Source organism: Ursus arctos, unplaced genomic scaffold, assembly GCF_023065955.2.
Source record: "Ursus arctos isolate Adak ecotype North America unplaced genomic scaffold, UrsArc2.0 scaffold_7, whole genome shotgun sequence".
NCBI lineage: Eukaryota > Metazoa > Chordata > Mammalia > Carnivora > Ursidae > Ursus > Ursus arctos.
This window is the reverse complement of record NW_026623089.1, coordinates 7,654,945-7,676,974: the sequence shown is the minus strand read 5'-3', so window position 1 is coordinate 7,676,974 and position 22,030 is coordinate 7,654,945. Positions and strand designations below refer to the sequence as shown.

General features: G+C 53.0%; 2 protein-coding genes across 2 annotated transcripts in view; one reads left to right on the top strand and one right to left on the bottom strand.

Annotated features, from left to right (window-relative positions):
* CHST15 (carbohydrate sulfotransferase 15) overlaps positions 1-6,427 on the bottom strand; it is a 91,414-nt gene extending 84,987 nt beyond the window's left edge. The window contains exons 1-2 of the mRNA XM_057308560.1: positions 6,122-6,427; positions 3,367-3,512 (exon numbers count right to left, since the gene is read on the bottom strand). The gene's annotated coding sequence lies outside the window, so the exon portion shown is untranslated. The remainder of the gene's footprint in view (positions 1-3,366; positions 3,513-6,121) is intronic.
* A 10,642-nt stretch (positions 6,428-17,069) lies between these two features.
* On the top strand, positions 17,070-21,286 carry LOC130543014 (histidine-rich glycoprotein-like). The gene is made up of 2 exons (XM_057308563.1): positions 17,070-17,192; positions 17,795-21,286. The coding sequence occupies exon 2, from the start codon at positions 20,059-20,061 to the stop codon at positions 21,235-21,237; it is 1,179 nt and encodes a 392-aa protein (XP_057164546.1). The 5' UTR covers positions 17,070-17,192; positions 17,795-20,058; the 3' UTR covers positions 21,238-21,286.
* The last annotated feature ends 744 nt before the right edge of the window (positions 21,287-22,030 follow it).

The following is a 22,030-nucleotide window of genomic DNA, read 5'->3' as shown; positions in this document are numbered from 1 at the left end:
TGCTTTACTCCTATAGGGTTGGTGGCCTGATAAGCAAAGGGGGAGAGAGATCTGTCTCTCCAAGCATGCACAGAGAAGAGGTCACCTGAGCACACGGTGGGAAGGCAGCTACCTACAAGCCACGAGAAGAGGCATCCGTATGAAATCCACCTGCTGGGCACCTCAGTCTTGGAGTTCCCAGCCTCCAGAACCCGGAGAGCACAAATTTCCATTGTCTATGCAAAACAAAAGCCCTGAGCAAAGCCCAGAGAGAGTGTGGCTGCGGATATGGTGTGGTGTGGGGTGCTAGAAGGGTGTGCGCACTGTTTGGGGGCCTCCCCTCCGACCCGGCTAACCTTGCTTGGTGCGCCCAGGTACTTGGTGGATGGGCTGCAAGTCCCTAGGCTCAGGAACTGCACTTCGGTGGCCCTCCTGGTTTGCTCTGGGACCCTTCCCCTCTCTGGGCCTCCCATCCCTGCTCCTGACACGAAGTGTGGAACTGGATTATCTCTTGGGACTGTGCCCTCGCCAAAGGGTCATTGGAATCTTGATTACACATCCATGAGAAGTGACAGAAAGTGTTCACTATCTGTTATCAGTCTTCTGCTGGGAAACAAATTACCCCAAATTACCCCTTATCGGCATAAGGCAGCATCCATCTGTTGCCTCGAAGCTCCAGAGGTCAGAAGTCGGGCAGGCTGTCTGCGGCAGGTTGCATGAGAATGAGGTCAAGGTGCCAGCCGGGCTGAGCTCTCGTGTGCAGGTCCTGGGGAAGAAACCACCTCCAAGCTCGTTCAGGTTGTTGGCAGAATTTAGTTCTTTGTGGTCATTGAGGTGCCCATTTCCTTGATGGGGATCAGCAGGGCTTCTCTCCCTCTCCTCTTAGGGACCACCTGCTTGTCTTCTCATACGGCCTCCGCTGCCTTCAAAACAGCAACAATGTTCAAGTCCTCCTCCCTCTTGGAACTCCTCTGCCTTTCTCTTCTGCTTGCTTTTAAGGGCTCCTGTGGTTACAGTGCGTCCACCAAGAAGAATGCAGGATGCTAGTAATGCTGGATAATCTCCCTCTCTTAAGGTTGACTTTAACTACATCTGTGAGGTCCTTTTTGCCATGTGACCGACATATTCACAGGCAGGACACTGGGGGCAAAGGCGATGGGCGTGTTTAACACATCTGTGTTAGGAAGTCCAATAGGCTGGTTTCGCCTGGGCACCATTTCTTCAGCAAACATTTCCCGAGTGGGTCTGGGAACACCCTACCTGAACCCCCAGGACCGCAGCCCTGCCCTCTGGAAGCCCCCAGTCAGGAAGGATAGAGATGGGAAGAATCAGGTGCCATGCCTGGGCCTGGCCTGGGTCCAGGGCCCACTGGGGGCAGGTGTCTTGTGCACTCAGTAAGCAGTTGACCTGGCAAGGATCCCAACCCCCAGGTAATCCAGCCACTCTCAATTTTCTCTTTATCTGGATCTCCCTGTTCGATGATTTACTTACTGCGTTCTCTCAGTACACTCACAGAGAAGGAATTTACATCCTGAAACATATACTGACAAAGTTGGGAGTTGCTTTGATAATGAAGTGTGGGAAGAGTCAGGGGAATAGAGAAATGACATTGGCCACAGGCCAACGATGGTTGATGCTGGCGGGTGGGCTCTCAGGCACCCATCTCAGTTTCTGGTCTGAGTTGGGAAACGTCCAAAAGAGTTTTTAAAAATGCATTTTTAAGGGATGATTTCTTTTCCTCATAAATGGAAAAACCACTGTCATTTGCCATAAGAAATTATCAAAAAGTAAATATAATTCAAAGAAAACTAAGTGGTTCAATCCCGGCCAGGTACTGATGGATGTTTCCTCCTTGTTAACAAGGAGATTAGCAAATATCAGAGTTTAAGGGCTCTGTGGGCTTTCTCACTAGCATAAGTTTTTTGGTTTTTGTTTTTTAAGATTTTATTTATTTATCTGAGAAGGGGGAGAGAGAGAGAGAGCGTGTGTGCACACCCGAGTGAGGGTGGGGGGAGAAGAGGCTGAGGGAGAAGGAGAAGCAGACTCCACCATCCCAGGACTCGGAGATCAGGACCTGAGCCAAAGGCAGACGCTCACCAGCTGAGCCACCCAGGTGCCCCTCACTGGCATAAATTTTTAAGAGGACTTATCAATTTTCCTTAAATCTTTCTCAGCAAGCACAGAGCAGCAAGCAGCTAAGTTGTATTTAACGGCGGATGTGTGCATCCCTAAGAGCCCCTGTGGTCGGAGGAGCTCTGAGTCACCTTCCGATGCTGCAGTGTCCCCGTCTGTGAGTGTGAGTGTGAGCGTGCTGTCTGGGGGCGGGGGGGAAGGGCCAGGGGGGAGAGGGACAGCCCAGAGCAGCTTCGAGAGCCCCCTTAGGCAAGAAAAGCTTGGGTTCTAAGTATACCTTTGACACCTCTCCCCTTACCTGGGCACCTGACCTTCTCTAAACTGCCCTCCCACCACCCCTCAAGACTCTAGACCCCAAGCGCTGTCTATACCCCCACTCTCAGCTGCAAGCCGGCCCTGGGAAAGAGCCAGGGCGCCCTCCATCCTCACTGAATGACCAGTAAGGGCCTTTCTCCTCCTGTCCCACCACCTCCCCTCCCAGATCTAAGAAGAGACTGCAGGTGGCTTTGCCACTGCTTCGTTTCTTTTCTTTCTCTTTCTTTCTTTCTCCCTTCCTTTCTCCCTTCCTTTCTCCCTTCCTTCCTCCCTTCCTTCCTCCCTCCCTCCCTCCCTCCCTTCCTTCCTCCCTCCCTCCCTCCCTCCCTTCCTTCCTTCATTCCTTCCTTCCTTCCTTTCAATATTTTATGTATTTATTTATTTTAGAGAGAGTGAGCAGAGGGAGAGGGACAAACAGACTCCAGGCCAAGCCCAGAACCCAGTGCAGGGCTCTATCCCACAACCCCAAGATCACGACTCGAGCCAAAATCCAGGGTCGGCTGCTTAACCGACTGAGCCACCCAGGTGCCCTGCTTTGTCACCTTCTAAGTCTAAGGCATCCTGAGCCCGGAGGAGGCTGAAAGGGAGGTACTCAGCCAGGCAGGACTTGGGGACTTAAACCCACGGACCACAATCAATGGAACCAGAAGGAGAGGCTGGCTTCACAGCTGGGCCATTGATCCAGAATTGAGCTGTGGGCCCTTCTGGCCAACGGTGGAGTTAGGCCTCCTGACCTCCTAGCACCTCTCAGAGGCCTGGTCTCCAAGCTGCCCCAGCCTCTCAAGGATATGGGCAGAGTGAGAAGATGGGCCAACGGCCTGGAGGTACAGAGGCCGCAGGGGAAAGGAGAGGAAGGAGGACCAGTCCCTCCCCAGGAGCAGAGTGCTCTCCCAGCCTCGCTGCTACATAAAGATAAGAAGATGTTTATCCCACACTGACCTCGTGCCAGGCGCTGTGCCAGGGCCTTGCACATCACTTCAGGTGTAGACACTGCCAAAGGGACCAAGGTAGCCAGTAGGGAATGGTAGGGTCTGGGGCACCATGGAGCTCACACACCATCCACGGAGGCAGCTGGCTCTCAGCTCCTGCTCGATGAAGCATGAGAACCAGAAATATGAGTATTATTATGAAATAGCCCAATTTTAAAAACAATCTTAAACTGGCAACTACATCAGGGGAGGGGCATGTACAACGCATTAGAAGCCAGTCCAGTCAGATTACTGGACAGATGCCCATGGATCACCACCTCTGTAGCTCTATACCAATGACTTCCAGACACCAGCCAAGCTGGAACGGTCTGGGTGAGGGTAAGAGGATATTGCCCCCGTCTTACAGGTGAGAACACTAAGGCTCGTGTAGATGGCCAAAGGCACACGGCTTTGCCAATGGCAGAGCAGGAGACAGGTAGGACCCATTGCCCCTTGAATCAGTGCTCTGTTCGAGATACCCCCACCCCAGAAACGAGCCAGATGTCACCCAAGAGTCTTACCCTAGCAGGTGCATCCTGGAAGGGCTGGAGAACTCAATCAGGATCTCTTCCAGGAGCCCGAGGGACCACCAGTCACCTCGCTTCTGATTCCCATATTTATATACCGTGAACAATGCCAACAAGGACGGTGAGCATTTTCAGATGACGACCTTACGATTACAATCCTCTGAGCCATTCATCATCTCTTGTTTACTCCTTTTATTGCCTGGCCCACACCAGGCTGTATCACAGTAAATGTGATGTATCTGGCCTCTGGTTGGCCCCTCGGGAGGGAGAATTCTGGGAGGGAGGAGCCCAGGACCCAAGAAGCCAAGAAGGAGGAAGGACCTCTTCTGGGCCAAGAGGCCTCTGGGCCTGGCGACCCTCTTTCCAGGAAGACCCACCGTCTTTGCACCACGAGGAGAGGGCGCTATTCATCCTGAGTCCTGGTCCTTGCCTGCCTCCCACAGGTGCCCACCAGGGGGCCGCACTCGACACGAAGCCGAGAGTCACCCTCTCCCACCCTGGGGGGGTGCTGGGCCTCCACGAGTCCTGGGTGGGGAGCTCATCTGGAAGCAGCCTTCGCACGGGGCTTCCCTCCTGCCTCTCAGGGGCTCAGGGCTGAGGAGCCGGTGCCTTCTATGTCTGCCCCAAAAGTTGCTGAGTGGAGTTTCTCTCCTTCTCTCCAGGAGCCATGGACACCGACATTTATATCACACATCTTGGCGACCAAACTGAGTCATTAGTTTTCAGGCTGTGACTAGGACCTAGAGTTGCCTCCCTGGCTCCGGTCGTTGTAAAAACAATTATTCCTTCTTTCACTTCAGCCCGAGAGCTGAGCTGATATTTGAAGATTCGAGGAATCAAATATTCATAGAAATGACTGTATAATTCTTATTTGGAATATTAATTATGTGAAGGGACGGACAGAACCAATCCTTTTCTGTGAAGCCCCAGCCAAGGAGCTGTCCCCAGTCTCGGCTGAAAGTGTCACACAAACAGACAAGGACCCACGTGCAGCTGGTCACCCGGTCAGGACCTGCTCTGGGCAAAGTGCTTACAGTCTCAGTAGCACCAAAAAACCACTACTTTGAGTATGCGGAGGGCTTCACAATTTACAAACTTTCATGTTGGCCCAGTTCTTTGAGCCTCCGTGCCTAGCTGGCTCAGTCGGTGAAGCGTCTCCCTCGGCTCGGGTCCTGATCTCAGGGTCCTGGGATCAAGCCCCGCCTCGGGCTCCCTGCTCAGCGTGGAGCCTGCTTCTCCCTCTCTGTTTGCCCCTCCCCGCCTCCTGTGCTCTCTCGCTCTCTTTCTCTCACAAGTGAATAAATAGTCTTTTAAAAAAATAAAATAAAGATTCATATGGGAAATACTAATGCACCATTTATAAATGAAGCAGTAGCCTCTGAAAGGGGGCAGGTCTTGCTTAGACTCAGCTAAGAAGTGTAACGGGGAGGAGTGAATCCCAGGCTAACGCTCTCCCTGTAAAACCCTCTTTACTTTGCAGAAAATCTCAACCTCCTTCAGCCCTGAGGAGTGGACATTCTTCGACCCATTTTATAGATAAGAAACTGAGGTTGAGGAAGCTCTATCTTGGACACCTTTCCAAGTCCCCTGTAATGCTCATGCACCCAGCCTTTCACCCACAGGACGTTCCCAGCACCCCAGGCTCCTGACCCATTTTTCCTGGGATCCGGGACCCACAGAGGTGAGGCTTTCACGTGTGTTTTTCAGTCATTGTTGCTTTTCAGCCTGGTATTTAAAAAATAACACCCCCCAAACCACAGAACACAAGGTTTTCTGCACCTTGGCTAATTTCCTGCTGACTCAGCCAGGCTGGGCAGGAGCCAACCGTGGTAACTTCTCTGGCCCTGTGTGAGAAATATTTATTGTTGAATAGTCCTCTGTTTAATAAAAGGCACCCAGGCCCTTTTACGGGGCAGAGAAGCTCAGACAAGTGTGGCTATATTTCCCACGCCTGCCACTTCTGGGCAGGAATATCCGGGTGCAGTCCTCCGTTCTTCTAGCAGGGCTTCTGTCTTCCCTCCTTCCCTCCGCAGAGGCCCTGCAGCCGTGATTTACATAAGCCAGAGCAGCACTTCCGTGCCTGGCTGCCCTCTCATATGCGCACCAGGCAAATGGCTTCACGCCTCTGCACCTCCACTTACCCGTCTGCAAAATGGCTAGAATCAAAGGCAAGTACTGATTGCATTGTAAAACACCCACCTCTGATCCATCCTCAGAGAGCCTCCCTGTTCAGGACGGCTGGACTCCTCCCTAGAGGCTTGAATCGCGGGTCCCTGCTGACTTGAAAGGAGCCTTTGAAATGCCAGAGTGCGAGCAAGAAATCGGCGGAGGACTTCAGGGCACACGGAAAGTACCTCGGCTACTTAATAATGCAAGAGGCTTTTTATGATGCTTGTGTGAACAGCTCCTGTCTTCCGAGGATGCGCTGAGAGAGCCACTTCACAATATATTGGAGTCCGAATCCCAAAGACCAGAGACCAGGGGTTAATCACGTTTCAACTACCTCAACAATTACAAAGCAGGATATGGACGAGCTGGCTGGCTGTGCCCCGTTGTCCCCTGAGTTAAACGTGTACTTCCCCTTTGCCATAATTAGCACCTCAACTTTTTGTCCTACCTCCGGCCCCGCCCCCTCCCCCATTGAAAATTCGCAGCCTGGAAATTGATCAGAACTTCAGGGGCTGAGATGACAGATGGTGCTTTTCAATCTGCCAGCCTCCCTCTTGTTCCTGCAGGACTGGCTGGCTGCTCGGCCCCCCCCCCCCCAAGCGGTGCCTAGGGCGCTCTGCCAGGGAGGGCTGTGTTCTGTGGTCTCGAGCCCAAGTCTCTCTCCCAAGCCTTGGAATGTCGTAAGCCACTGCATTCTGGGCGGGTGCACCCCTGAGCCTCTCATCTTCCCCCAAAGCTGCCTCCCTGATGCCTATCTCAGGGAACGGCAATCACCCAAGTGCGGAGACTGGGGATTGCCCTCAACTCTTCCCCCTCTCCCCTAGTTCCACTTGTTGACAGCTCAAGGATCGGTCCCTTCCTCTGTTGCCTTGTTGCCCTGGTCCCAACTCAGGCCTCTACTCCCCTGGTGCGGATTCCTGCTCTGGCCCCAGCCGGGCTCCTCCAGCCCTCTGATCCGTGGCAGCCAGAGCGCTTCAGCCTGACCCACTGTCACACTCTTACCATCACCCAGCCCCCAACCCCTCCTTCCTTTCTTGCTCTCATTACTGCAGCACCCCTGAGCTGCTCACGGTTTCCCAGACACCCTTCTTCCTCTGGTCCCTGGGCCTTTGAATATATTGCTCCCCCAGTCTGGGAGGCACTCTCCACCCCCACCGTCTGGGCGGCAAATGTATTGCTGACGGAATATCCACGTACTCCCCTGCATCTCCCAGGGCTCCTTGCAGTTAGACTGGCCACGAGATGAGTTTCTGGCCAACGCACAGGCGGTAGGATGACATTTCTGGCCGAAGCCTAGAAGAGCAGTGGGAGCTCCGTGTGCTTGCTGGTGAGGTGGTGGACCCCAAGAGACAGCAGTCTCGGTGACTGAGTCATTACGAGGAGGACAGCTGGCTGTTGAGTCTCTGGACATACAAGACCTGTGTATGAACAAGAATAAATCATACATGTCAAAGCCCCAAGATTTGAGGCTTTCAACTACAGCAGAGGCCCAGCCCATCCAGACTGATCGCCTGGGGGGCTCCCTTCCCTTCCCACGACCAAGAGCCACCTGCTCCAGAAGCCTGTTACCCAGGCCCCTAGTGAAGCTTAGGGCCCCACTCTCTGCTTCCTGCGTGTCCTAGGATTTCCCCATCGGAGGAAGTTTCTTCACCTTCACTGTGATCACTGGCATTACCATCGTCAGCCCCTATCATTTCTTGAGTACTGTCTAAATGCTCCACACATATTCCATATCTCATCTCGTCCTGATAAGCACCCTCTTAGTATGTGCTCTTTATTGTCCCCATTTTGCAGACCAAGAAACTGAGGCTCAGAGAGGTTACAAGGCTTGTGTGGTGGCCCAGCGGCTGAGGACTATGCAAGCCCATAGGCAAGGTGCCCCACCCCTGCTGGCCCCTCCCTCATCCACTTCCCTATCCCCAGCACTTAGCACAGGTTCCAGCACGCAGTAGGTGCCCGGGGAAGTTTGTTGACTGCACAAATGATGCTTGCTTTCTGACCTTCCTTTTACGCAGTAGAGCCTCGGGGTAAAGGTGGGCCTGCATACTAGGGTGTTAGGGACAAGTGACAAGTTATGCCCAGAAAGATGCCCCTCGGGCCCCTTTCCTTCCAGGGCAGTTAGCTCTAGACATTTTCTCTCGATTCATTTTGCAGAAGATGTTTGTGATGAGCTTTTTTTTTTTTTTTTAAGAAAACTCAAGAAGGATGGGATGGTCACAGTCCTCGTCCGATGCTTCCATTTTGACATAAGGATTCCAAGGCTTTGATCCCTCCAGTCCTAGAATAGCTTCCTGTCCTCTGTGTGCAAACCGCTTTTCAAGTTCCTTACCTTATTTGATTCTGAGACATGGGGTTATCCCCCTCCTAGATGAGAACACCTGGGGCCAGAGATGTTGGGTGATGACCCCTGCTTGGCCAACTCATAAGAGGCCAAGCTGTAGGTTCTCTGGCATCAGAGCTGACATAGGCTCCCCCACCGCATGCTGCCTCTGTGCTGGGGGGCAGAGGAGGCAAGCTGATGGCTTGTCACGGACACCGGGACACCGAGAGTGAGAGTGAAGAGGGGAGTTAGCAAGCAGCTCTGGTGTCCTCTTTCTGGTGTCACATTCAACACAAGGGAGCCATTATGCTGATTGTCTTCCTTCCTGGGCAAAAAGAAATGCAAACCCAAAGTAACAAGTGGGAAGACGGTGTGAAAGACTTGGGGAGGCCAGTTCCAGGAGGGGCACGGATGCAGGGAGGAGAGCTGCCAGGTGAGCAAACAGTTTGGATTTTGTCCTTTAATGGCCGGCTGTGATGCCAGGCTCCGGGCAGAAGAGAGAAAGACAGTGCCATCCACTGTGCTGTAATGACTGCTCAGCCAACCAGGCTCGCGCCTCCAAGAATCAGCTGAAGGTGGTATTTGTCTTTTTCCACCAGCCTGGCCTGATTGGAGATCCCCTGAGACAGCCAGTTGGGTTTGAATTCACTTTTCATGATTGGCTCGTGGCTCCCAATCTAAGGGTTGGAAAATCCACGACCAAAGGCTCTCAAAAGAGACAGAAGCGTGGGCCCCTCTTCTGCCTTGGGACAGTGTCTTGTCTGTGTCTGCCCAGAGCTGGGGGCAGTGGAGAACAGATAGAAAATGTGCTGGTGGATGATTGGATGGATGGGTGAATGGATGGATGGATGGATGGATGGATGGATGGACAGTCAGACAGACAGATACGGCCTGGTCAAAAAGCACGAGGTTACTCTAAAGGGCTCCTCAGAAGGGGTCTTTAAGGAGTCAGGAGCGGGCAGGACTAGAGCTGGTAGGAGCTGAGGACCCTCCAGTCTAGGCCACCCCCCACCCTTTCAAAGAATTCACCGGGTGTGGGAAACCACCCATGGAGCAGTAGGTCCATCCAGCCACTGAGAGCGTGCTGAGGCCTGGAAGGACATCAGACATCGAACACCATAGGGCACCCCCCAGAGGCACAGTGCCCATCCCCCCCTGCCCTCGGAGATGGCACCACGCCTGATTTGTCAACACACGGTCACTGGAGAGCTTGCTTAATTGGAGTCAGGACCAGGTCATCACAGCCATCCCATCCTTACTCCCTTTGCCAATAAACAACAGGGGAGAGCTCAGAAGCCCGAAGCCCAGGAAGGAACAGTGCTGGGACTTCAGAGAACAGAACAGATCACACAATTAGGACATTTGGTCTCACGCGTGCGCCTCAGAGGAGCCACGCAGCCCAAAGCCGCCACCTACCGGACCCCGAACGCTCATTAAACGTTTGGTAAATGGACCACCGGATGTTCTGGGCCCTCACAGGACACTTGTGTGGAGTCATCTCAAAATCTCCTTGTCATCTCTGCTGGGGGAAGCACGTGGAAACACACGTACCTGAGTTGATACGGTGTCTCTGCCGTTTCCTGACTGCGTGACCGTAAAGGAGTCACCTTACATCTCTGTACCTCAGTTTCCCCGACTGCAGCATGGTCGGGGGGAGGGGGGGCTGTGAGATGGCGTCAGGCAGAGGGGAGGACCCCGGCTCTTCGGAAGAATCAGAAGCAGAGCATTCAGATGGGGCGGCAGCACGGGCCTGGGGGAGGGGACTCGGGTCTGTGATTAGAAACGAACATTTGCTCACCGTCCCTTGTACCTTCCTAGCATTTTCTTCTCTTGCACAGATTCACTGTGTTCTGCTTGGGTTCTGCTCAGCTGGGTTGTTTCTCCAACACTTTCTGTGTTGGCTCAGCTAAGCTGCAGCCCTCCCGAATCCCTGTCATCGCCCAACTGAAACTGGGAGCAATCTGATGGATTCCCAGCACCCTCGTGTTCGGCTGGTCTGAGAGACACTCTCACCACTTGCCCCTGACATCAAAGCTTTAAGGATCCTAGGTCCCTCCTCTCCCTCCCTGATAAGCCCTTGTGTGGTGATGTTTCCATCAGCTTTCAGAACTCCCACAGCGTCCCCAAGACAGCAGCCTATGCGACCAGAATTGCAAATGAACCGAAGGTATGGGACATTCACCCTCTCTCAGAAAGTAGAGGCGGCAAGTGTAGAAATTACATTGGTTCCACTGAAAATGGGATCTTCATATCCAAGAATCCAATGCAAAGGATGTCTTTGTTCTAGAACATTCTCTGCATTTCCCCCAGGACCTCATTGCCCTATAGTCTTCATTATTCTGTTGTATGTAAATGGAGGTCTGAGATCAGCTGTTCCTATTAGCATATGAAAAATTGTCCTGTTCTACTGATTGCCATCATTTGAGTCCCCTTCGTAATTTCCTGCAGACTTAAGAGCAGAACACTGTGTGAACACAGAAAAATGGTGGGGGGAGGGAATAGACAGAGCGGGAGCCAACAACAAACCTTTGTTTCAAGTGCCCGTATCTATAGCTCCCACCCGGGGAGGAGCCCAGCAAGAGGTGGATAGGACATCAGGGACCTTGCCAAGTAGGCAGAACATCAGTACTTGTGACAGCAGGGAAACTGAGGCAGAGGCCAGCCCTGGAATTGGGCCTACATGGCAGAAGGGAGGAAAGATCCCACCAGCTACTTCAGAGGTGCTCCTGAGAGGGGGCCAGGTCCACAGGCTCTGGAGGACTTGCAGGACACATTACCTAGTGTCAAGGTTAAAGGCCTCATATTCCCACCACAGACCCCAGAAAACCTGGTCAGAGGCCCAGGGCAAGGTGGTAACTAATGTTCCTAAAAACATGAACATCACCCGCTGTCCTCAAGCACTCTGCCCAGCACCCTGGAGCTGACATGGAGATGGGCAGTAAGAAAAAGCCATATAGATTTCTGTGTCTTTTAAAGACTGTGTGTGAAGGATGCAGGTGGGGGCTTCTGAAGAAGATGGAAATAGAATGGTCCCCTCTGGTTTTAAAAGTACCAGAAATGAACAGCCTCCTGAAGACGGAAGAGTGCTCTGCTGGGTAATATTGATTATCTTTGGGGTCAGAAATTGTTTTGCAGTTGTTCCTGATTGAAAGGTTTTCTATTAATTCCCACCGGCAGGCAGAATAAGAAATATTGAATATCTAATTGCCTTTGAAATCATTACACCCCCGAAAATGTAATATCTTAACCAACGCATTGGGCAATCGATGCCCGCACTGGACTAGGGAGATTCGAGAGGCGATGGAAGGTCGGCCCTGGATGGGGGGAGGGGATTGCTAGCGCCCTGGGCTATGGGGTTAGAGCATGTCATCTGCTCCTTGAGTCCTGGCTTCGTTCTCCCTGGCTCTGGCCCATTTGCAAAGCAGGTGGACAGGAAGCCTTCCCACCAGGACACCAGCATGGGGTCAAGGATAGAGCACTGAACTAGGAGTCACCCATGAGCTCCACCTGCCACCATCCTGACCCAGTGGCCTTGGGGAAGCTCATCGACCTCCAGTGTTTCTGTCTCTCTCTTCTGCAAAATGAGGCCGACTGAGAGCAACCCCAGGGAGGCTGGTGAAAACCAGTGGAACGACTCACTGATGTACGTGGAAGCGTACATCTATGAATTTATCCGTTCACTCGTTTAAAAAATACTTATTTAGCCCCTGCTGTACACCAGCACAGACCTAGGACCTAAAGTGACAGCTGGATAAATGAAGACTGAATCCCTGTCCTCAGAGAGATTAATTCTAGGGGGACTGCCGGCGACGAGCAGAGCACACTGGTGACAGGTGTAAGAAGAAAAGACAAGTCAGGGAAGGGCTACGTAAAAGGCTGGGTACAGCTACAGGTACAGACACAGAGGAGGAGCGAGATTGCGATTTGTTTCCAGCAACTGGCTCATTACGGAGGCTGAGAAGTCCCACGATCTCATCTGCACGCTGGACACCCAGGGAAGCCGGTGGTGTAAATTCCGGTCCAAGTCCAAAGGCCTCAGAACCAGGAATGCCAACGCCGTACGTCCTCGTCCAAGGGCAGGAAATTAATTTCCCAGCTCAGTGGTCAGGCGGAGAAACAAAATGCAGCCTTTCTCCACATTTTTGTTCTATTCAACCCTTCAGTGGATGGGATGATGCCTGCCAACCTCGGGGCGGGTAATCTGCTCTGCTCTGTCTACAGATTCAAATGCTAATCTCCCTTAGAAACACCTCACAGACACACCCAGAAATCATGTTTAACCAGAGAGCTGGACACCCTGTGGCCCAGGAGAATTGAAAATTAACCGTCCCAGCTAAGATTTCATCAAGTACAATTGGCGACACATAGAACATAATGGGCCACCCCACCCTCCAGGCACCTGTGGTCTCTCTAGAAGGAATCTCAGGGCATTTTTCAAATCCACTTAGGTTCCTGGAGATTCTGACAAGTAGTGTTTGGGGATTATGCCCCTCTTTGCTCATGCCAGGCACTGGTCTAAATCCTGTGCAGGGATGCTTCTTCTTAATTCTAGCAATCGGAGAGAGAGGGAGGGAGGGAGAGGGAAGAGAATGCCATCATCCCCATGCCACAGATTCTATGGTACTAAGCAATTTGCCACCTCCCCCCCCCCAAGATTTCTGGCCAGAGAGCGTGACCCCAGTACCAGACTCTTACCCACTCCCTAATCCCCCTTCCACACCTGGGGACCCCCGCCCAGCTTTGAGGCAGTGGTCCACGTTGACAACCTATGCATCTATCCCAGCAAACCCAGTTGCCAGATAGGAAAACAGTCTCAAAGAGAAGGCAGGCTTCGCAGAGAATGACTTCTGCAGCATTGGAGCCAGAAGTCCAGTTTAGAGCCAGAAGTCCAGGTCCAAATCCTAGTCCCTCTGTCACGAGCCAGCATTTGGGGCTGTGTTCCTAAGGAGAGAGAGGGCTTGCTTCTCAGAGAGCAACGTGACCCCCTTCCCAGCTACTTCTAGGGATAGAAGGAGAGTGGACACATTTCACAGCCATGTCGCAGGGGCGAGGCGGGCTGCCTGCCACCATGAGATCTTCCGAGCCACCTTGCAGACCAGAGCACAGCTCCACGAAGGTGTGACTTTCTCTCTCCTTCCAGTGGAAACCCTACTAGCCCCAATAATGCCATCAGCGCACCACTTTTAGGGTGCTGGGGGACAGCTGGAATATTTTATGTGACTGTTCTAATTGTCCCTACCTCAGCCCCTGGATACAAAACCCTAATAGTCACATGGTCCCTGGAGAACTTGAAAAAAGAAAACAGAATACTTCTTAAAAACCTTTCAGCATTATCCTAGAAACACCTTCCATTTGAAATTTAACTTCTGCCTGAAGACACACGAGGTTGAGGACGTGGCACTGCGGGAGGGGTGCTGGCCAGGCCTGGAGGACCAGGATGCAGGCCAGGGGCCTGTCGCTTCTGGGCAGCCCAGCTTAGGCGTCTCACAGGTGACAGACCCGGCTCTGATCCACACTTGATCAAATCAACACACTTCTGAAAAGATGTTTCAGAGCATGGCGTCCTGGGGCCGAGAGCTGGAAGCCACAGAGAAAGATCCATTTTCCTCCCCACCCGATGGCGGCAGCTTCCGAAGCAGCCCGGGACACCAGTCTGCTGACCCAGGGACACCAGTAGGCCAACCGGGAGGCCCAGGCTCGAGAAGGAGCCGGTGCCCTCCACTGTCTGAGACCCCAGGCTCTGCAAGGAAAGAAGCTGCAGGGGAGCACATCTTCCCACAACCGGCACAGTGGAGGTCCTTCAGCCACTAGGCGGGCCTCCGGCCACCAGGGTCCAGGGCAAGGGCACAGATGTCCTCTGGGACACACTCTGGCATAGCAGGTCCCGAAGGACAGGATGCAGCCAGCATTGACTGGGCATCAGAGCAAACACGGCCCACCCGAGCCAAGCCAGTAGCTTTGGCCTCAGAGCCCTCAGGCTCCGCGCCACGGACTGTCCCCCAGGGTCCCCTTACAGTTTGGTCCCTATTTGGGGCTCTTGGCAGCATTAGGCACTCACTCATGGTTACCATCGTGGTTTGCCTCCTACAGCTCCTGCCATTCGTTCCCGCCTGCTTTTTAAAAGATTTCTCCTGCAGCCCCCTCTGTGCCTGCTCCCTGCCCAACTCATGTAGTCAGTCCCTTCATGCAGTCAGTCAACAAACATTTGGGCTCCCAATGTGTGCCAGGCATGGGCAGAGGTGACCAGACGTTGAGCATTACATTTTAGTGGGTGAAGCAGAAAGTCAGAAAGAAAAGATGTGGATCTGGAAACCTTCAGTCTCAAAAGCCTAAAGGCTTTCCCCAATTCTCGTCCAGTCGAACTTTCTGTGATGACGGACACATCCTTTACCCACACTATTCAAGGCAGCAGTCACCAGTCACATGGGGGTATTGAACACTTGAGGAACAGAATTTTTTTTTTTTTAAAGATTTTATTTATTTATTCGACAGAGATAGAGACAGCCAGCGAGAGAGGGAACACAAGCAGGGGGAGTGGGAGAGGAAGAAGCAGGCTCATAGCGGAGGAGCCTGATGTGGGGCTCGATCCCATAATGCCGGGATCACGCCCTGAGCCGAAGGCAGACGCTTAACCACTGTGCCACCCAGGCGCCCTGAGGAACAGAATTTTTAATTTCAGTTCACTTTTATCAGTTTTAATTTAAATCGGCCCACAGGGCTGGTGGCTACCACATGGGACAGCGTAATTCTCCCTGCCCAGACTTCCATCTCAGATACTCTGTAATTATAGGAAAGCATTAGCCATTATCTCAATAAGGTACCTACAAACTGTCTGAGCTGGTCATCAAAATAAAGAAACAGACAGTCGGAAGGGAAAACAGTTCTGACTTTCAAAGACGTTGGTTTCTCCTTCCAGAGGCAAAGACTTATGACCCTATGTGAGACCTGGAGGACAATTCTAGTGTCCTCTAATCCCGGGCTGGGCATTAGAATCCGCTGGCGGAGATTTTTAGAAGGGCCAACAGCCAGGTCCCACCTCCAGGAAATTAAGTCCGAGTCTCAGGGCCTGGAGCTGCCGTGATTCTAACGGGCAGCCACTGTCTCACCCACGGCCCCACTGAACTACAGGGAGACAGAGGACAGGAGGAGAGGGCAGTTTGTCCTGCTTATGTACCACTGAGCTGGACCCCAGGTCCCCAAACTCCTGGGTCAGGCAGGCCTTGATACAGGGCTGGTGGGACCAGGGTGCGGTGCCCACGGACTTCTCTCGGGATCTGAGCTGTGGCCCAAGCTGGCATTCCAGCCACCTGAGACCTTTGAACTTCCCAAGAGGGGGTGTGACCATCAGCCATGCTGACACTCTCAAGGATGGTGTAAAGCCATGTCCCTTTCCCATTGGGGTATATTATTCAGGGCCCCACAGATTTGAGAAAGGGCTCCTTGTCACACTGTAAAAGACGCAATTTTCTGCTCCTAAGGAAACAGATTCACCTATAAGGGCATTCCAGACATGGGGAGACCCAGCATCACACAGATTCTACCAGATTTGCCTGAGGGAAGGAGGGTGAGGCTCTGAGGGAGGTCTGGAAGAGGGAGCATGTGTGTTGGGTCAAGGTCCCCTTCAGGCCACACAGAAGGCCCCCAATTGAAGGCTGGGTCTGCTCAGCCTCCCCAACCCCTGTGCAGGGACCTCTTTCTGGAAGCCTCTTGGTGGGGATGAGTGTTCCTACCCAGACACGTCTCACTAAGGGGGCTTCCCCTGCCCGGGAGCCCTGTCCTCACTCTTGGCTACTTTCTGAGTCCTCCCATGCACCTGCAGGTCCAGCGGCTGGCTTGCTCCCAGCTCATGTCTGGTGGGCAAGGATTATTTCTTTTGCTGGTTTTGTTTATTTCCAAAGTCATCCTGGCCTGGTGACCCAGCCATGGCAGACCTGGACTCAAATCTGAGCTTCCCCACTTAACGGCTATGTCACCTTCTAACAGAGCTTCGACTGCCTCATCTATAAAATGGAACCTACCTTCTGGGTGGCAGGGAGGAAGGGGCTTACTGGGGGTAGTCCCACACACACAACAAGGACTTGACAAATGTTGGTTGTTTTTCCTCCTCCTTGCCCCACACCTGCAAATGGACAGCTGTCCCCAGAATTGGGTCCAGGTCTCATTTCTTTTGTTGTCTCTTTAGCGTTTCTCAGTGCCTGGTAAAGGGCCGAGTACAGGGGGCATTTGGCAAATACGTGCTCAGTGCATTACAAACGTCCAGAAGGAGAGGACACAGGATTGCCTCCCCTCCCTGTTTCTTCCCCAGGAATTAGAATTTAAAATTGCCTTCCTCTCACTGATAAACCTGACAAACAGAGCATCTTGCAGCCATTTCCTCAGCCACACACACACACACACACACACACACACACACACACATCCAGCATCAAATGCATTCCCTTCAAACAATAGGAGGAAATGAGGGGAACTGGCAACACTGTCTGACTATTGCGGAATTATCCAGAAGCCTTGCATTGAAGATGTTAGGGGTGTGAAGAGGAGACCTGGGAGCCAGTAGGCTCAATAGTGAGAAAAACAGGAAACGATGGTGGTGGTAGTGGTTTGTGTGTGTGTGTGTGTGTGTGTGTGTACGTGCACGCACGCACATGTGCACACTGTGTACTGTCTGTGGAATGCACTCCATTCACAGATGCGGGTGGAACCAAGGCCACTGCAGCCTGGGGTGCTTTCTGACCCCCAGCAGTTCTCCAGGCAGAGGGGGCAGCCCCCAAGGATGGGAAGGTAGGTCCAGGGCAATGTAGGGGGTTAGGAGCTCTATAGAACACGTGGAACGCCCAGGACTCAGTAACGCTCTCTCAGGAAGCCCGGTTTCTTTTTCTCTCCTGGGGGAGCCCGGGTTTTCGGTATGGTTTTTGGTGGATAAAATGGGTTGGGAACTGTTGATCTGTAGAACAGGTCCTGGGACAGCTCAGGAGGCCTGCGTCCTAACCCTTGCCATGCCGGTGCCTTGTTCGGAGCGCAAACGCACTCAGAGCTGAGAGGGGAGTGGACTTAAGGGTGAGCAGAGTGCGGGGGGCTGGGAAGTCATTAGGAATCAGAGGCTCTTTCTCTCTCTCTTCCCTGAACCATGTGGTCTCTCTGATCTCCCTTCTCTCTTTTCTCTCTCTCTCTCTCTCTCTGATCTGCTACAAGTATGTGTCATCTTGCAGCTTCAACGTCCACCACACACTAACTATCCTCGAAGTCACTTGGTCTAGGGCTTTGTTCCATAAATTCCTATCAAGTGCCCACCGTTTGCTTGGCAGTTACTGTGAAGTGCGGGGACACAGGATCCACAAGGATACTGACCCTCATGGGCCCACCCCGTCATTCCATTTCTCTAGGGAAATAATTGGATTGGTCCCTGGTCTTGGATGACTGTCATCCCATCCAATCAGCTACCGCAAGAAGAGTCACTTGATACCCGAACGATGCCTGAGCTTGAACCTGCCGAGGAGCTGGGAGCAAGCCCGATCCAGCCTGCTACCTGTCTTAGAAATGAGGTTTCCCTGGAGCATGGGCACATTCATTTCTTTATATATTGTCTGGCCCTTTACAGAGAAATTAGCTCAGCTCTGAACTAGGACCACAGATGTCAAAAGCCTTTGAATGCCACAAAGTACTGTATAAATGAAAGGAATCACACAGTGACATTATGCTGCCCGGACTTCAAGAGGCAGCAGGACCACCCAGATAAAGTATCGAACATTCTAGGTATTATTTTCCATAGTGCCAGACTTCCGGGCCATTTGCAATGGCAAATGGAGCCAATCTGTCCAGGTCCCGCTGCCTGTGGGTGTGACCTCAGCTGAGTCTGTCTCAAGATGGCACGAACCCGTGCCGAGACAAACGGAGGTGCAGATGTTCACCCAATTAGTGCGCTCAGCATCTCATGGCCATTCCTCCTTCATCCTCGCCACGGCTCTATGAGCTTGGTACTGTCGTGGGCCGATCTGACTGAAACCTGGGCTTGGGGAGAGGCCGCTGTTTAGTAAAAGAACCGGGATGGAAGCTGGGTCTGCAGATCCCTGGGCTCCTGCCTTTCCCACCGGGGCTAGCGGGGTTGTTAAAAATCACAAATAGAAGCCATCCTGTGAGTTCGCACTGGAGTGCCTAATCTTTGAGGGTGCTTCGGGGGACAGCAGGAATGATGCATACAGTGCAGCCCTTGCTTCAGGGAGCGCGTGGCATCGGGGGGCGGGAGACACTGATGCGAAGGAGACCGGAGGCGGACTGGACCAGCGCTGCAGAGAGGTCTGTCCTGATGATTGTGGCAGCAAAGGGACCAGCATGCCGGAGCTCTGCTGTCGGACAGAATCTCAGCAGTGATGCCCACTGCGACAGACCCTGCTGCGGACGACCAGCCCCGGCTCCTCGGCTCCCTGCCGAAGGCTCTCCCCCTTCCAGCTCGCCAGAGTGGAGATGCCACCCCAGTGAGCCCGAAGTTGACAGTGACCATGGCCGAGGCACTAGACAGGAGTCCGGAGGGCCGGATCTCCACTGGAGGGGTGCTGCTGGTGCACAGATGGCGACATGACCGAGAACAAACGATGGGCATGTTGACCCAGTGAGACCTGGGGGTGTGTTTGCTACAGGAGCGCGAATAATCGAAGCAACTGGTGCCCAAGTGCGTCTCGTGACTCAGATCACACGTGGAGCTTACTTGACATCCAAGTCCCCGGCTCCACGCCAGATGCTCTGTGAACGTCGATCTGCTGTGTGCCCTGGCTGTGCACGTCAGGAGAAAGCGTTCTGGGTGATTCTGATACAGACTCGGCTTCAGAGCCACTGGCGTCTAGAGAGACTCCCAAACCTTGCAGATTTTGCAGAAAATGAAAGCCCGTGCGGTGATCGTTCCAGGCCACACAGCAGGTCGGGGGCAGAGTCGCAACCAGGAACTCAGCCTCCTGATGCCTAATTGATTACAGGACAGATCGTTCTGCTCAGGAACCACATCGACGAGCCGCTCGTGACGCTCCTAATCCTCCGGGGCCGCTGTGGGGATCTTTGCCAAGGAGACGTCTCCTAGTTGACGGCGTTTAAACGCAACCACGTTGTGTGAAAATATTTTGAGAAAACTGTTATCTGATTTGGGGAGAGTCAAACCAGCAGGTTCAATTGCTTCTGCCTTTCCTGCTCCCAGGGCCCTGCCCCTCCTCTGACGCCAGCGACCACACACCTCACAGTCATACCACACATACACCTCACACACCGCACACACGGCACACACACCTCACACATACCACACATACCCCACAGTCATACCACACACACACCTCACACACCGCACACACGGCACACACACACACACCCCACACACCTCACACACACCACATATACCCCACAGTCATACCACACACACCTCACACACCGCACACACACCACACACACACCACACCACACACTTCACACACATCACACATACCCCACAGTCATACCACACACACACCTCACACACCCCACAGTCATACCACACACACACCTCACACACCCCACAGTCATACCACACACACACCTCACACACCGCACACACAGCACAAACACACACCCCACACACCTCACACACACCTCACATACCCCACAGTCATACCACACACACACCTCACACATGGCCCACACACACACACACACACACACCCCACACACACCTCACACACACCACAACACACACACTACACACAGTACACACACTTCACACCCCCTACACACCTCACACACACCACACACACACCTCACCACACACACTGCACACAGACACACACGGCACACACACACCACACACACTTCACACCCCAACACACACCTCAGATACACCACACCACACACATTGCACACAGCACACACACCTCACACATCCCACAGTCATACCACACACACACCTCACACACCGCACACACAGCACACACACACACCCCACACACCTCACACACACCTCACATACCCCACAGTCATACCACACACACACCTCACACATGGCCCACACACACACACACACACACACCCCACACACACCTCACACACACCACAACACACACACTACACACAGTACACACACTTCACACCCCCTACACACCTCACACACACCACACACACACCTCACCACACACACTGCACACAGACACACACGGCACACACACACCACACACACTTCACACCCCAACACACACCTCAGATACACCACACCACACACATTGCACACAGCACACACACCTCACACATCCCACAGTCATACCACACACACACCTCACACACCGCACACACAGCACACACACACACCCCACACACCTCACACACACCTCACATACCCCACAGTCATACCACACACACACCTCACACACGGCACACACACACACACCCCCCACACACCTCACACACACCACACACACACCTCACCACACACACTGCACACAGCACACACACGGCACACACACCACACCACACACACTTCACAGCCCAACACACACCTCAGACACACCACAGCACACACATTGCACACAGCACACACACGTCACAACCCCACACACATCTCACACACACCTCAGACACCACAAACACACCACACATACCATGTGAACAACTCACACACCACACACATCTCATACATAACACACGTACCATATACACACATTGTGCACACATACCACACACACACATCGCATACACATCACACACACTACACTCATACCAGACACAGGCCTCACGTGCACCGCACATATCACACAGTCACACTCATCCACCATTCTTAAAGAATGTGCGTGAAATTAAATCAAATATTCCAGGTCAATGATATTGATCCTCAGGACATGAGTTTTTAGAATTTCAACCACTTTGGTCAAAAAGCCTTGATAAAAATTTTACGTGCTCCTTGGATTCTTCCATAGTGATAACTATAGTTTGCTTGGTTTAAGATCATCATTATGAGCCCGCGTCCACACGGCCATGTCTGCTCCATCTCACGTCTGAGGTGGTCTGGTGGGCTCCGAGCTCCCTGGCTGCAGCCCCTCTGGGGCTCTTGCTCTGGCTCTTCCCGCTGCTCTCTGATGGCAGACGTGCTCCTGCTCCTGACGGGGGGCCTCATGAGGAGCGCAGATGTCGAGGGAAGAACCACAGAGCAAAGTGCTTGGCTGGGCAGATCCCACTTCACTTAGGAACTCGGGTCTCAAGTTTGTTCCAGAGCCAGGTTTGCTACGAGTCCGATTTCTAGATGGCAGAATATTAGAACGCTTACATCGTATAACACCTTCACTCGCCCTTGTCCTACACTAGCTCGACCTGGTTACACAGCCACTTTCCTGGTTGGACACTAACTCAACCTGGTGGCACATTAACTTCCCTCGTCGGAGACTCACTAGTCCTGATTGAACCCTACCTTGCCTCGTTTGACGCGCACCTTTGTCAAATGGTTTCAGTCTCCCAAACCAGCCGTGAGCTATGGGCTGTGAGCACACCTCCACCATCTGCTGGTGGCCCTGGCCTTGCTTCCCTCCCCTCTGCCGCGGCCCTGGCTCCGCAGGTGGTCCTGGCACACAGTAGGTGTTCCTTAACACGCACAAGCACGGATGTCAGCTCCGGCCCAGGGC